This window comes from Melitaea cinxia, chromosome 25 (assembly GCF_905220565.1).
Source record: "Melitaea cinxia chromosome 25, ilMelCinx1.1, whole genome shotgun sequence".
Taxonomy (NCBI): Eukaryota; Metazoa; Arthropoda; class Insecta; order Lepidoptera; family Nymphalidae; genus Melitaea; species Melitaea cinxia.
This window is the reverse complement of record NC_059418.1, coordinates 7,288,888-7,304,153: the sequence shown is the minus strand read 5'-3', so window position 1 is coordinate 7,304,153 and position 15,266 is coordinate 7,288,888. Positions and strand designations below refer to the sequence as shown.

General features: G+C 34.6%; 1 protein-coding gene across 1 annotated transcript; it reads left to right on the top strand.

Annotated features, from left to right (window-relative positions):
• Positions 1–990: 990 nt before the first annotated feature.
• LOC123666269 (glycine-rich protein 5-like) lies at positions 991–3,496 on the top strand. Its single transcript, XM_045600436.1, has 3 exons — positions 991–1,066; positions 2,105–2,129; positions 2,901–3,496. Exons 1-3 carry the CDS (start codon positions 1,031–1,033, stop codon positions 3,446–3,448), a joined length of 609 nt encoding a protein of 202 aa, XP_045456392.1. The 5' UTR covers positions 991–1,030; the 3' UTR covers positions 3,449–3,496.
• The last annotated feature ends 11,770 nt before the right edge of the window (positions 3,497–15,266 follow it).

Genomic DNA, 15,266 nt, shown 5'->3' with positions numbered 1-15,266 from the left:
TTGGACATTTAATTTTCAGTACATGTTTCGTGAATACTGATGTATCTAGAGTTAAATCCCTTTGAGCTTATAACTGAAATTTTGGTCAGTTATGTGAATAAGCGAACAAAAAAAAGTCTGAAGGGTCAATCTCTATCTTTAGTTTAAGGAACTTTGTTCTAGGATTCCAGTGCTTAAAACAAAGACAAGTTGTGGGTATAAAGTAATTTAAACTGTACAAGTATCATTTATTACAAAATTCAAGCAATTTATAATTGTGGAAAAGGTCAAATGTTTTTTCTTTTTTCGGGAAATTACTTTTAAAATTACATATTCACCAATAAATTAAAATGTATACTGAAAGAGAGTATTTAGTCCACAAAAGGAGAGACTCCAGAAACTTTGAACCTAGCCCACTTGGTATAGTAGTGAGGTAGGGTACAGCAGGAAATTTCCTGGTTAAAATACGGGGCAGCCCGACTGGGGTAGTACCTCGACCTTACAAAATAATACTGTTTTCAAGCAGTGTTGTGTTCCTGTTGGTGAGTAAGTTGACCAGAGCGTTTGATGCTTTTGGTGTTCCAGTCTATAAGCTATGGTAATCGCTTACCATCGTATGAGCGGTTCATTTGTTTGCCGACGAAAAAAAACTTAGTTCACGAACAAAAATTAATTGAAATCTTGATTTTCGACTTGTGTCACTTGTCACAGAAGCCACCGAATAAATAAAAACGTCTCATGCACTTTGCTGCTTCGCTTCAAAGTCACAATGCCATTCAGTAACTTGAAAATAATTAAAGCATTTTAAACTCTAATATTAAAAACTATAACGACTATTTCTTATAAATAATATTTGTCATTCAATTAAAAGTTTAATAAAATATAAAAAAAATAAAAAAGGTAAAATAAAAGGTGTGTAAATACTGAATGTGTCATTGTTTGTGCAGCTTTCGCGATGCATTTGTTTATTTCACATATATAAACAGTTATTGGGGATTCAATTTCATTCGCAGAGGAACAACGCAAGGAAGCGATCCAAAAAAAAACCACCATGAAGTTCTTTATGATTGCATCGTTGACTCTATTGGTAAGAAGTTTTTATATATATATATATATATATATATATATATATATATATATATATATATTTTTATGCTTACGCCATTTCCTGCCTCGCATGACCACTATATGGAACCAGCCGCTATCTACGGTGGTATTTGCGAACCGATACGACTTAGGGACCGTCAAAAAAAGAGCATACTCTTATTCGTAAGACTGGCAACGCGCCCGCTAAGCCTCTGATGTAGCGGGTGCCGGGTGGATGTTGTTTTCACTTACTACCAGGTGACCCAAGTGACAAAGGCATAGCGCCATCTTTCTTTTTCGCTCCTCGGTTACGTGAGACTCGTCCTCTAACGTACTGTGAAGTGTCGACGGCTGGATGTAGGGTCAGCAACGCGCATTCATATGCTTTTGGTGTTGCGGCGATCGATAACTACTATAACCGCTAACCATCAGGCGAACAGTACAATTGTTTGCTTGGTAAGTAGTATAAAATTAAATCCAGACAGTTGAACTAAGTACATGTTTGTTGACGAACTGACGAATTTAATTTTTATCGAGATCTGATAACTACTTTTTGAGTAATCTTTGATAACGCGTAGTTGCTTGACTATTTTTTCGTCCATCTACGTTGCATTACTTGTCGATGTAATTGAAGTCGGTTTTTTTTTCGTTTTCAAGCAAATACAATTATTGTGAATTAATTAATTACTAAAATTATTTATACGACGGCTTTAATTTGGAAACAACGTCAACATGATTGACGGTCGGTAAATATTTGCTCCATTTCAAATCAACTCACGTATTTATATTTTGTTTTTTAATTTTTTAAAGTGCTAATTAATATACTTATGTAGTGCAAATTATTCGCACGGGTATAGCACGGGTATGATATTATAATAAATCTGTAGTTTACACATTACATGTATAATTGGTCTAATAAAGTGTATTTAAGTAGTAGATTATTGGTATCACACAAACAAGGACAAGTTGGAAGAGAAATTGTAGAATTCAGAAACCAATCTAAAGTTTTCATTTATTCATTTTTTTTTTATTTTCACAGGTCGTGATGGCTGTTGACTCAACGGGTAAGTTATCATTAATTTGTTTCATATAACTTAAAATATATAGAATGTTTTATGGTTTTAATTTGCAGTTAGATTTTTTTATCAGAATGAGCAGTAGCTAGAGGAGGGTAGCTTAACCTTAGAGACTATCGCAGTCCAATACCACTTCTCTTAAGTAGTATTGTGTTGCTATGGTGAGTAAGGTAGCCAGAGCTCCTGGAAATACCGGGTGTAAGGTAGGCAAGGCGCTTGCGATGCTTCTGGCGTGCACGCGTCTATAAGCTACGGTAATCGCTTATTATGGGATGGACCGTACGCTTGTTTGATATAAAAAAATACCCTTTTTAAATTGCATTTCATCACTCTAGCCTATCGCAGTCGACTGTTGGACATAGGCATCCACAAGTTCGCGCCAAAAATGGCGTAAACTCATGTGTGTTGCCCATAATTACCATGCTGGGCAGGCGGGTTGGTGACTGCAGGGCTGGCTTTGTCGCACCGAAGACGCTGCTGCCTGTCTTTGGCCTGTGTGTTTCAAAACCAGCAGTTAGGTGGTTATCCCGCCATCTTAAGGCTTTTTAAGTTCCAAGGTGGTATTAGCACTGTGTTATCCCTTAGTCGCCTCTTACGACACCGACGGGAAGAGAGGGGGTGGCTATGTTCTTTACTGCTACACAGCAATATTATGCATTATGTTACAATTAAAGATCAAGTCTTTGTAATTATGTATGAATCTTCAGATTTTATTTTTGACTATTTTGTGTATTTATTAATAACAAATTTTGCTTACAGATTACGAATCTCAAAAATCCGGCGGCTTTGGCTTAGGTCTGGGCTTTGGTGCGGCTCAGAGTGAATCTGAAAAGTATGGGCACGGCAATGATGGTGCTAAAAATAATGGATGCGGTGGTGCTGGTGGTGGTTCTGGCGCGGGGGCCGGCAGTGGGGCTGGTAGTGGCTCTGGGGCTGCTGGAGGCGGTGGTTCTGGCGCGGGGGCTGGCAGTGGGGCTGGTAGTGGCTCTGGGGCTGCTGGAGGCGGTGGTTCTGGCGCGGGGGCTGGCAGTGGTTCTGGCGCTGGCAGTGGTTCTGGCGCTGGCAGTGGTTCTGGCGCTGGCAGTGGTTCTGGCGCTGGCAGTGGTTCTGGGGCTGGCAGTGGTTCTGGCGCTGGCAGTGGTTCTGGGGCTGGCAGTGGTTCTGGGGCTGGCAGTGGTTCTGGGGCTGCTGGAGGCGGTGGTTCTGGCGCGGGGGCTGGCAGTGGTTCTGGGGCTGCTGGAGGCGGTGGTTCTGGCGCCGGGGCTGGTAGTGGGGCTGGAGCAGGTTCTGGCAGTGGCTCTTGTTAACTGTTTAATTAAATCTTTGATTTATTAATAAACATTTCCATTTACTTATCTTGACTTTTTTTTCGTTTTGTCCAATTTGTCTATGCATATAAACAAAACAAAAAAAATTTGCGTATTATCTATGCATTTAAAAACGTTATTTTTGTGGCATTCTTTTTCTTTTTCCTCGTTCCCTCTATGATGAGGATCGCGACCACGAATCATATTTCTCCATTGAAGGCGATCGTAAGCGGCATGTATTGCACGGTTTTATGGCATAGTCAGGAACAATGTAGCTCTCTTTTAATAAATAGATACCTACTAAAACTTCTATTTTTGCAAGGTAATTTCCAAGTCAGACTGTCCTAGATTTTAAACAAAATTCTTACTGCTGTGCCCTACGATTGCTTTTAGATAAGGAAGTTAAACGTTTTAGGTACCTCTATTTTTGTATGTTCACTGCATTTTCATCAATTAACTTAAACTTCAAAGATAGTCTAGCTTACGAAATTCCAGGAATGGTTCTAATTCTACCGAATCAGGATATGACCATTTATGACAAATTATAGAAAAATTATGCAATTGTTTTATAATTTCTTTATCAAAAACTGTATAACATAGAAATACCATGGTGCCGTGCATAGGTAAAATATAAATAAAAAAAAAACCTTAGAAAATTAAGTTAAAAGTTTTGGATTTGTTTGAATTAAATATACGATATTATAACAATAATACAGGTTTAATAAAATAGGTTTAATGATAGGTATCTAATATATAAAATTCTCGTGTCACAGTTTTCGTTGCCATACTCCTCCGAAACGGCTTGACCGATTTTGATGAAATTTTTTGTGCTTATCCGGTATCTATGAGAATCGGCCAACATCTATTTTTCATCCCCCTAAATGTTAGAGGTAGTCCACCCCTAAATTTTTTTTTTTTATTTTTTAGACAAAATTTTTAATTTCTATTTTTGTATGATACAGCATTAAAAAATACATACAACCCTAAATTTTTAACCCTCTACCATCAACCCCTATTTTTAAATAGCGTTTAGCGGCAAGACAACGTTTGCCGGGTCAGCTAGTATTTTATAAATGTTATCATTAAAGAAATGTATCTAATGACCATGTTACAAAAGTAGTAAAACGGTTACTGCTTTACCTAGTACCTAACCTTATCTGCACGGCAGTGTAGATTCATGGTAATTATCTGATGACAAGGTGAGGATATTCGCCAGAACTCTTCAATAGCTGATAATAGGTCAAAAGTAATACAATATAGTTGCCGGTAGCTATTGTATAAGGTGTAGCTTAGCTTAGCTAGATATAAGTATAGTATTATAAGGAAATAATAATAATACAAAAAAAAACAACAAAAAAAAACAAATTGTACCATACATTAGATTAAGAACCGGTCGGTGGACTCACGTCTCTTTTGGAGACATTAAAAAATAATAATTAAAAAAAAAAACAAAAAACCCGCCTGCGTGAAGAACAACTAATAGAAAATTAACTGAAAAAGCTGGAACAAGATAAAAATTCAATACGCACACAAAGTCAGCGAAATAAATAGAAACAATATCAAACATTTTGTGCTGTACATTTAAAATATATTAATACGGTAGTCCTTCGAAACTTTATGCAACGTCGTACATAACATGCAGTCGGAGACATGCACAAAGAGAGAATGATTTGACTTATCCTTCAATTTCATATACTATCCTGTTTGCGTATACATTTGTATATGAATAAAAAAAAAGAATTACGCAGAAACGAAAAAACAAAAAAACAGTGTAATCGTTAGCGGTTTTTCTTTTTAATGTAAGTAATATAACATTAATTTTACATTATCGTTTTATAATTACAAAAATATTTGACAAACTCATTTTAATAAAAAAAAGGTATTTTCACGCCAAATCATCCATCAAAACAAATAAATAAAATCACATTAGAATCTGTCATTAGGATAATCAAATTTCGCCATTATCTGCAAACGCCACACGTGTTGTAATTTGATAATCTGTTATCTACATTTAGTCACAAATAACAGAGTGCCAACATTCAAATAAAATTTCGATCCGAAAATTATATTAGGTATTTAAGATTTATTTTATATTTCGACAACTTTTTACCTTTAAATGGTGCCAAAGTAGTTACCTCATAATAATTCGCAAATGTTACCGGTATAATTTTTTTAATGTGTACTTTCTTAATTTATATTTACACTGTCTAACAAGATGAACATTAACACATTTTTTAATATCGATTTTTTTATGTTTTTTTGTACAATAATCTAATCCCGATAATAGCGAACAATACAAAAATAATTATACAATGTAGTCGAGTAGATTTTTAAAATACTGTTATATTTGCCTCTTTTACATTTGTTTTTAATACATTTGCAACTATAATAGTCCCTAATTCGATAAACCCTAGAGAGCAATAAAGACGCGGTAACTTTTAGGGATAGAAAAATAAATATAAAGCAATTATAACGCCCTTTATTGACCTCCCCTTTGTCATTCTAAAATACGTGATTTTATTTCAAAAATAGAATAGTTTTTAATTAACTGATATATTAACTTTCTTAAATTTTATTAAGTCGTGTGTATTTAGAAACAAATGAATGTCAAAAAACATTTTATGTATAACTTCCATTATTTGTGAACTTCATGTCATATATTTGTAAAAAACAATATCTAAATCAATACATATAATAAAAAATGTAACAGTTCGCTGGCTGTACATTTAATATATATGAGAAAAAATATTATTGCGACCTTTATCAACGCAAATAGCACCCAAAACAATGATTGTCAGAATTTTTGTCTGTTTGTCTGTGCGTTTGTGCACGCTAATCTCAGAAACGGCTTTCCGATTTAGATGTGGTTTTCACTAATATATTGTGGCAAGCTTAGCTTAACATTTAGTGTTTGTTTCATGTCAATCGATTCCTAAATAAAAAAGGTATGCCAATTTAAAGAATCACGTAGAACATGTAGTCACTATTCCACGCAGACGAAGTCGCGAGCACAGTTAGTATCATAATAAATAAAGTGTACTTCAGTTGTGAAAAAGGAAAATCCATAAAAAACTTATTTTTCGTTACCTTCATACGAAACTGGTCCTTAATCTTAAAGCTAACTAAAAACTTAAACCCTTCTTTCAATAACCCAACTTTCAATAAATTTGATTGAAAAAATATTTGAAAGAATATAAATAAAATCTTGTGAAGCGGCTGAAAAAACTAAAGCATACAAAGACAGGGTCTAGGCTCCGAATATGATTTTGTCCCATTCGGTATCAAGACCCTTCCGTGGGGTCCTAGCGCTATAAGACTTTTTAAGGAAATAGCAAAAAGGTTATTCGACGTCACAGGAGACTGAAAAGCTGGCAGCTACTTCGGACAAAGAATTATTACTCTAGCTTTTCAAAGGGGGAACGCTGCCAGTGTCTTCGGAACCTTGCCTAAAGGAACTCCTTTTATTAATATTTTTTAGTTTATATATATATATATATATATATATATATACTTACTTACTTTAGTTATTATATATATACTTAAGGTTTTTTAGTTTAATGTAATATATCTTATTATAACTAGGATTGTTTTAAATGTAATAGCATATATATTTGTATCTGTCTTTTAATGGTGTGCAATTTTGATTCCTAAATTATATTTGAAAGATTATAAATATTTCTGAAAGCTGTTTCTGATTCCGCAAATAATAATTATATTTATTTAATTGTCATTATTACTTTATTATCAAATTATTTGATCTATTTACGCCCCACATAATGATATAATCTAGTAATGCACAGCGCCCTTTCGCCATTTTATCATAATTATTAAATTATGATTTGACACTCGCTGTCAAAATATTAAAAAAATTATATTAATGCACAGGGCACATGCTAGGGGTTTGAACTATATTTAGGACCTATCCTGCGAAAAAGTTACGAATAAACAGGAGCTAGATTAGGTCATTGTGAATTTCAATGTGATAAGGTATTTTTAAGGTATTTTTAATGGCTATGCTTGGAGTTTCTCTCAATGATTTTAAAAATGAGACTATCCGCGAGAGAACGAAAGTAACCGACGTAGCCCACAGGATTAGCAAGTTGAAGTGGCAGTGGGCTGGTCATCTGTGTCGCAGGACCGATGGCCGTTGGAGTAGACGGGTTCTGAAGTGGAGACCGCGTCTTGGCAAACGTAGTGTGGGACGTTCTCCGACCCGTTGGACCGACGATCTACGTAAGATTGCAGGTGTAGGCTGGATGACGATTGCGGAAAACCGGAATGTCTGACGCGAACTAGGGGAGGCCCATGTCCAGCAGTGGACTGCAATAGGTTGAGCTGACCCACTGACTGAAGGTATTTTTAAAATGTTACAAAAACTACATTTTTTGAGTAATTTTCCTAATTATGTACAGAACTACAGATAAAAACCGCTAAATTGACACGTAACCGTGTTGAGATTTTACTGTGCACTAGCTGTGTGAATTTAACAAAAAAGTTTTATTTAGTTTGCAGAGATAAAATAAATAAATTTCTAAAATTAAAAGTAGCTCAAACTCCTCTTATATCATCTGCCAGTGAAAGTCCCGTCAAAATCGGTCATGCCGTTTCAGTAGAGTTGAGTTGTAACGTCGGCTTATGTTGTTTATATGCCGCATAACTTTTCACTAGGTAAACCGATTTTGATCATTCTAATTTTAATCGAAAGCTAATGCTTGTTTTGTACCATTTTAATTTAAATTGGATCGAGATAAGTAGTTCTTGAGTGATATTTGATAACGCTTATTTACTTGACTAATTTTTCGTGTACCTACGTTGTATTACTTATCGATGTAATTGAAGTCAGTTTTTGTATTCATTTGCAAGCAAACACAATTACATATTTTAATATTGTGTACAAAGAGATTGTGTATTACCTCGAAACTTTTTCCTGGATGTACCGATTTTAATGATTTCTTTTTTTTTTTTTCATCGAAAGCTGGTGTTAATCATATTGTGATCTGATTAAAAATTTACTGTGGTTTGACAAGTACTTTATAAAATTTATCTCTAATAATATGTATTTAAATGTTCATTTCTCCGACTCGAATCGACAATTAAAAAATTAAAATCTGATATTGTTTGCGTTTTTTCTTGGTTGCTCTATCGAACTCTTAGTAGGTAATACCCAATACAATGACAAATGACTAAGTAAGGTACTGCTTACTTTATTTTCCATAAACACCAAAACATGTGCTGTGTGGCTACGGCACTAAAGAATTTAGCCACCCCCTCTCTTCCCGTGGGTGTCGTAAGAGGCGACTAAGGGATAACAAGGTTCCACAACCACCTTGGAACTTAATAAGCCGACCGATGGCGGGATAACCATCCGACTGCTGGCTTTGAAATACACAGGCCGGAGACGGGCAGCAGCGTCTTCGGTACGACAAAGCCAGTACTGCGGTCACCAACCCGCCTGCCCAGCGTGGTGACTATGGGCAAAACACATGAGTTCACGTTATTTTTGGCGTAAACTTGTGGAGGCCTATGTCCAGCAGTGGACTGTATAGGCTGTAATGATGATGATGACCAAAACATATTTTAAATTAGAATATAGAAAATCAGAAATAAATTTACAATCGAATCAAATATAAATCTTATTACTCTAACTCCTTCTCTGTTAAAGCTGTCCAACTTTGGAACTCTCTTCCTCTTCCTATTAGACAAGCTCAATCTCTCTTCTCCTTCAAAAAATACCTTAAACTACATTATTCGTCACTAAGCACGTCATGATCGCCTATATCGTCTTTGTATGATATAATATATATTTACTATTTGTATATATATATATATATATATATATATATATATATATATATATATATGTGTGTGTGTATTTTATATATGTAAGTGTTATGTATGTTTATTATTGTTATATATTGTCTATTAGTACTTTGTTCGAGTATTCTAATTCGCACACCAATCGTTTGTTTACCTCCTAACTGCAGTTTCTATTTCGTGTCCTATACCCAAAGGTTGTCTGGAAGAGATCGCTCTTTCAGCGATAAGACCGCCTTTGTACATCTTTCATTTTATGTTTTTTTACTCTGTTGTTTCTTTTAATGGTGTACAATAAAGAGTATTATTATTATTATTATTATTATAAATACAAAAAAATGAACAAACATTATATGCTCAGTGTAACTTTCTGATGCGCTGAAGCTCTCCGCTTGACTAGAGTTTTGATTTGTTGAGTTTTGTAGAGTTGAGTTTTCAGAAAAGCTATTCCGAATTGACGATTCTATTTGAGTTAATTCTTTGCACCCTCTTTTGTTTGCGCCTGCCGAGGTTCCAGTACTAACTCCACTGCTACTGGAGTAGGACTCATCCTAATAGATACCGGCGTTGCTGTAGAGCTAAAGTCTGTGTAGCTGTTTGACATTGCACCTTCCTTGTTTGTGAAAGCGAAGCTCCAGTGCTACCTCCATTGTTGCTACTGGAGCTATATATGTAGCATAATATAATAGAATACTTTTGTAAAAATTTTTTTGAATATCATATAAAAAATTGACCGCTCCAGCGGGGTTCGAACCCGCGTTTCCGACTGACCGTGTCGGCGCTCTAGCCAATTAAGCTATGGAACGATGTACCCACTAGATCGAAATTTTTGATATGATGATTTTTATATTCGGTTTAAGCAAAACGTTTAGCGATACTTTTGTAAACCAACATTATTCAGAGTTCAATAAATCAATAACAGATCGAATTAACCTAAACTTAAAATTAACTTAAGATTTTAAATTAACCTAGAATTTGTCCTGGAGTGGAGACCGCGTTTGGCAAACGCAGCGTTGGACGTCCTCCGGTCCGCTGGACCGATGATCTACGAAGATTGCCGGTGCAGGCTAGATGAGGTGGAGGCTAGATGTTTGACGTGAACTTGAAGGCCTATGTCCAGCAGAGGACTACTATAGATTGAAGCGAAGCCTAAATAGCCTAATCTAAGACTAAAAAAGGGAATTATTTCGTAATATAAATATTGATCCTATTTTTAAACAATTCAAATAATTTTCATTTGGCAAATGATTATCTGTAAACATCAAAGGTAAATGTATCGCTTTCGAAATTGAGCTATAAAACAAATTACCCTGATATTTTTATAGACGCTGTGGCGACCATGACTTTCAGCTTACAGGACAAAATAAAAAAAAGCGAAGAGAATTTACTGTTGCGGAAATATAAGCGTATAAAATTTGCAAGATATATATATATATATATATATATCTTGCAAATGTTATATATATATATATAACATAAACATAAAACTTTTTTACGTAAGCTTGACTTGGGTAATAAGCTGGTGAATGCGTGACGAGAGTATTACGTAAAGTGTGATCGGGCGGGGCCAACGGAAGTTAAGAGGGAGATATAAGTTAATGAAAATGATGAGAGTAAATTTTTACGATGCGCGCGCACACCGTCACAAAAAAACCGACACCTTGAAGTTAGCGAGCCAATGAAGTATAACTTCTTACGTATCCACATACATACACATACACTTTTTTTTGATAAATTTGCATAAAAATAATACACATATAAATATAAATATTACACCCACACTTAGTCGGGAATCGAAACCTGCAGAGTAGAAAGTAGGGGGACCACTACAAACTGCGCCAACGGTATGATAAAAAAAAGTTCTCTATATTAATATCGACATTATGGTAGCCCTACACAGCACACGTTCAAAAAACACATGGCCCAACCAGCAACGGAAACTGCTGATAAACTGACGAACAACCTGCGCCGTCTCAAAATAGATCGCTTCATAAAAAACCATTACACGGAATAACTATTTAATACAAAAAACAAAATCTCATATTAAAACCATTAAATACACAAACTATACTTGCCTTTATTTGTGTTTTAAAATTATAGCAGTGGTAGCTGAGTGTTCGAAATTCGAAGATAATTAATTTGAATTATAAGATTGAACAAAAGAGTACCTATATGTGCATGAGTTTGTGGAATGGTTTTTTTTTTAAATTGATTCAATCTATTTTTATGCATAATTAAATAAAATATTAGCATTCTGCACCCCTTCTCCATATAAACTTTATATAAGTGTGCAAAATTTCATACTCCATGTCCGCGAAATTTTCGTAAAAAGGGTACAAAGTTTTTGCTTCCCATATTAATATATAGATGAAATAGAGTTGATCCTGCACATTAGGTACGAATAGACTTTTCCAGGAGGAGGTAGAAGGCGCCATTAAGGCCCGTTTCACCCCAATGAATACCTAAACTGATGAAAAATACATGGTTTACTTTTATCTGTTGAATACCATCGTACGTCATATCTGACGTACGTCAGATAGCTTTAGCACTTTAACGATTAGTATTGCTTTTATAGCCTATTATTATAAATTTATAGGCTATAAAGTAGCCCGAATGGGTCTAAACTAACCTAATCTGAACATTGCAGAAGATCAAGGCTAAATAATACTGCTTTCAACTATTGGATTATTTCTGTTTGACTAAGGAGGCCAGAACCTTAAGGAAGGTTCGGGAATAGGGTCGGCAACGCGCTTGCGATGCTTCTGATGCTTCAGGCATCTATAGGTCAAGGTTTCTGCTTAATTTATGGCGGTTACATGCTTTTAAATGTCATCCCTTGTTTTACTAAACTACTGCTGCTATGTGGCTGTCATTATGTATATATCTTTTATCTTATAAATGGTATGTAGCGTATGTGGTTTAGCGTAATACCTCTCGCTTGTATCTACTACATATACAGGGTCTCCGGTAATTAATGAATAAGGTGCTTGTGGAAGGGCACAGGACCAACCCAGAAAAAAAATCTATCTGCAACGGTCTAGGATTTCTAGCCACAACTATTTCTTTTTTTCAAATACTTAAAAATGAAAAATAGTGTAGTCGAATTTTTTCTGATAAAGTTTGACCACCTGTGGTATAAAAAAACGTAAGACCTAAGTGGCCCATAGTTAAAAAACATGCCTACTTCATGAAGTTATTAAATGGTATTTTACTCAATTTTTTTTATTGTCAAATACCGAGTTATTGCTACCTGTGTTTCTTTAGCAACTTTTTCAACTGAGGTAGGGCACAGCAGGAATTTCCTGCTCAAAATATGGAGCAGCCCGACTGAGGTAGTACCTCGACCTTACAGAAGACCACAGCTAAATAATACTGTTTTCAAGCAGTATTGTGTTCCTGTTGGTGAGTAAGGTGACCAGAGCTCCTGGGGGGATTGGGGATTGGGTCGGCAACGCGCTTGCGATGCTTCTGGTGTTGCAGGCGTCTATAAGCTACGGTAATCGCTTACCATCAGGTGAGCCGTACGCTTGTTTGCCGACCTAGTGACATAAAAAAAAGCCCTATTTTTCTTATAACCAAAACAAATCATAAAATAAGAACTATTTAGTATATTAGTTATTATATAAACTTTCCTCTGGGATCACTGTATTTACTAAAGAAAATCGCATAAAAATCCGTTGCGTAGTTTTAAAGATCTAAGCATACAGACAGCGGAAAGCGACGTTGTTTTATACTATGTAATGATGATAGATTATTTTAAATTTATAGTTATTTAAGGCAGCATTAAAACAACATTTTTTTACGCACATTATCTCGTTCACTAGTAAAGGTTCTAGGCCATAAAATGCCATTCTGTGACTCGGAAGAAAGATAATTATGTAGGTTTACAAATAATAGTTGTATTTGCTTGCCAACGAAAAGAAATCGACTTCAATTACATCGACAAGTAACAATACGGGTTATCAAAAATTACTCAAAAATTATTCATTAGATTTCGATCAAATTTAAATGGAACTACAAAACAAGCACCAGCTTCCGATTACAACAAGAATCACTAAAATCGGTACACCAAGTGAAAAGTTATGCGGTAAAATACAACGTAGGTCGACGCAAAAATAGTCTACTAAATAAGTATTATTTATTAGAGAGATTGGATATAACTCGAAAAGTATTTGTCAGATCTCATTTAAATTTAAATAGAACCTTATGACAAGCACGACCTCTTTCAATTAAAACAAGGTGACTTATTTATAAAAAATAATATCGAATTGAGAACGTCCTCCTCTTTTGGAAGCTGTATCAGTTGTTTTTTTTTTTAAGTTTTCTAATACTTTGTAGAAGATTCTTAAAGAACAACACAATACAATAAATTAAAATAAAATAAATTCTTCTTTTAAGGGTGTATTAGTAGGAGATCGTAACTAAAGACGACATTCACCCATCTGTTTATTGGTTTGGCAGGAATTCTTCAGACAACACGCTTGCGTTTTATGTATAATATACTCAAATTGATATAAAATTATTCTTACTCGATTGTATTTTTTATGTTTGTAGCATTATGAACACGAAAATTAATAACAAAGCTACAACTTCAAGTTTCCGACTGCGCAAAGTAATTCTCCTTTCTGGGTTATGGTATTCGCATGTATAATAAAATCCCGCAAATAATTGTCTCAACAAAAATTTATAGTTTTTATTAAAATGAATTTAGTAGATAAAGCGTTTTATTCGGTACAGGATTACATAGTTGATAGCGATGTGTGGACTTAGTGACGCTGTATTTCATGCAAGTTATTACTAATTTTGTACTAAAACACAGTTTATATATTATTTTTCAAAAGACTAATAGTGGAGTTTCTTGCCAATTCTTCTCTGCAGAATCTACATTCCGAATCGCTGGTCGCTTTACTTTTACAAAAATTATTATTTTTGTAAAAGTAAAGCGACCAGCGTGTATTTTTATATTATTATTATTTATTTATAAAGTTTTAATTTGTAAAATGACGATTCGAAAGTACTCTTGGAGCCTATTTGAATAAAGATTTTTTTTTAATTTTTTTTTTCTTTACTTTTAAATGGGTGTATCGATTTTGACGATTTTTGAAATCGAAAGCTGTTACTCGTCATGTGGTCTCATTTAATTGATCAAGATCTGACGTAGGTACTTTGTTAATTATACCACATGACTTTTTACCGGGTGTACCGATTGTGATGATTCTTTTTAATCGAGATCAAAGGAGTACTTGGACTGTTATATCAATAACCTACATCGCATTACTTGTCGATGTAATTAAAGTCGGTTTTTTTTTTGTTTGCGAGCAAATAATTATTTTTATCGATTTTATAAAAACGTTTGACATTTCTCAAGACTTATCATCTGTCAGGTCAGCAGGTAGGTAATAAAAACAACAAATCTCTATTTACATGATTTATTAAACCTTTGGCACAGAATATTATAGCTATAGTTAAATATAAATTAAAATATATTATCTATATAAATAAAAATGAATGTTGCTAAGCGCATAACGCGAGAATGGCTCGATCGATTCGGCTAATTTAGTTTTTTTGTATGTTTCTTACGGCCCACGGTTGGTTATAATACTAAAAAAATATTTAATTTTTTTTAATTTTTACTATTAACTTTTGACAGAACGAAGTCTGTCCGGGCAGCTAGTTCTAAATAAAAGAATCCACCAACCCTTAATGCAGCAGCGTGGTTGTTACCTACATGGAGAAAGAGGCCTATGTCCAGCCGTGGGATGTTACAGACTGAATCGTAGTCGTATCGAGTTACTTCAGACTTGGCTCCGGCCTTTTGATATATCAGAACGAAACTTACAAATTCAGACTAGGCTGTATAGATTATAGTCCTTTGCCTTTCCCTATTGGGGATAAATTTTAAAACAACGTAGTCGTATCGTGTTCAAAATAAAATATGGCAGCATTATGATTTGTCAAAAATATACATTTGTATAAATACAATTAATATTTGTAGATTTAGAGA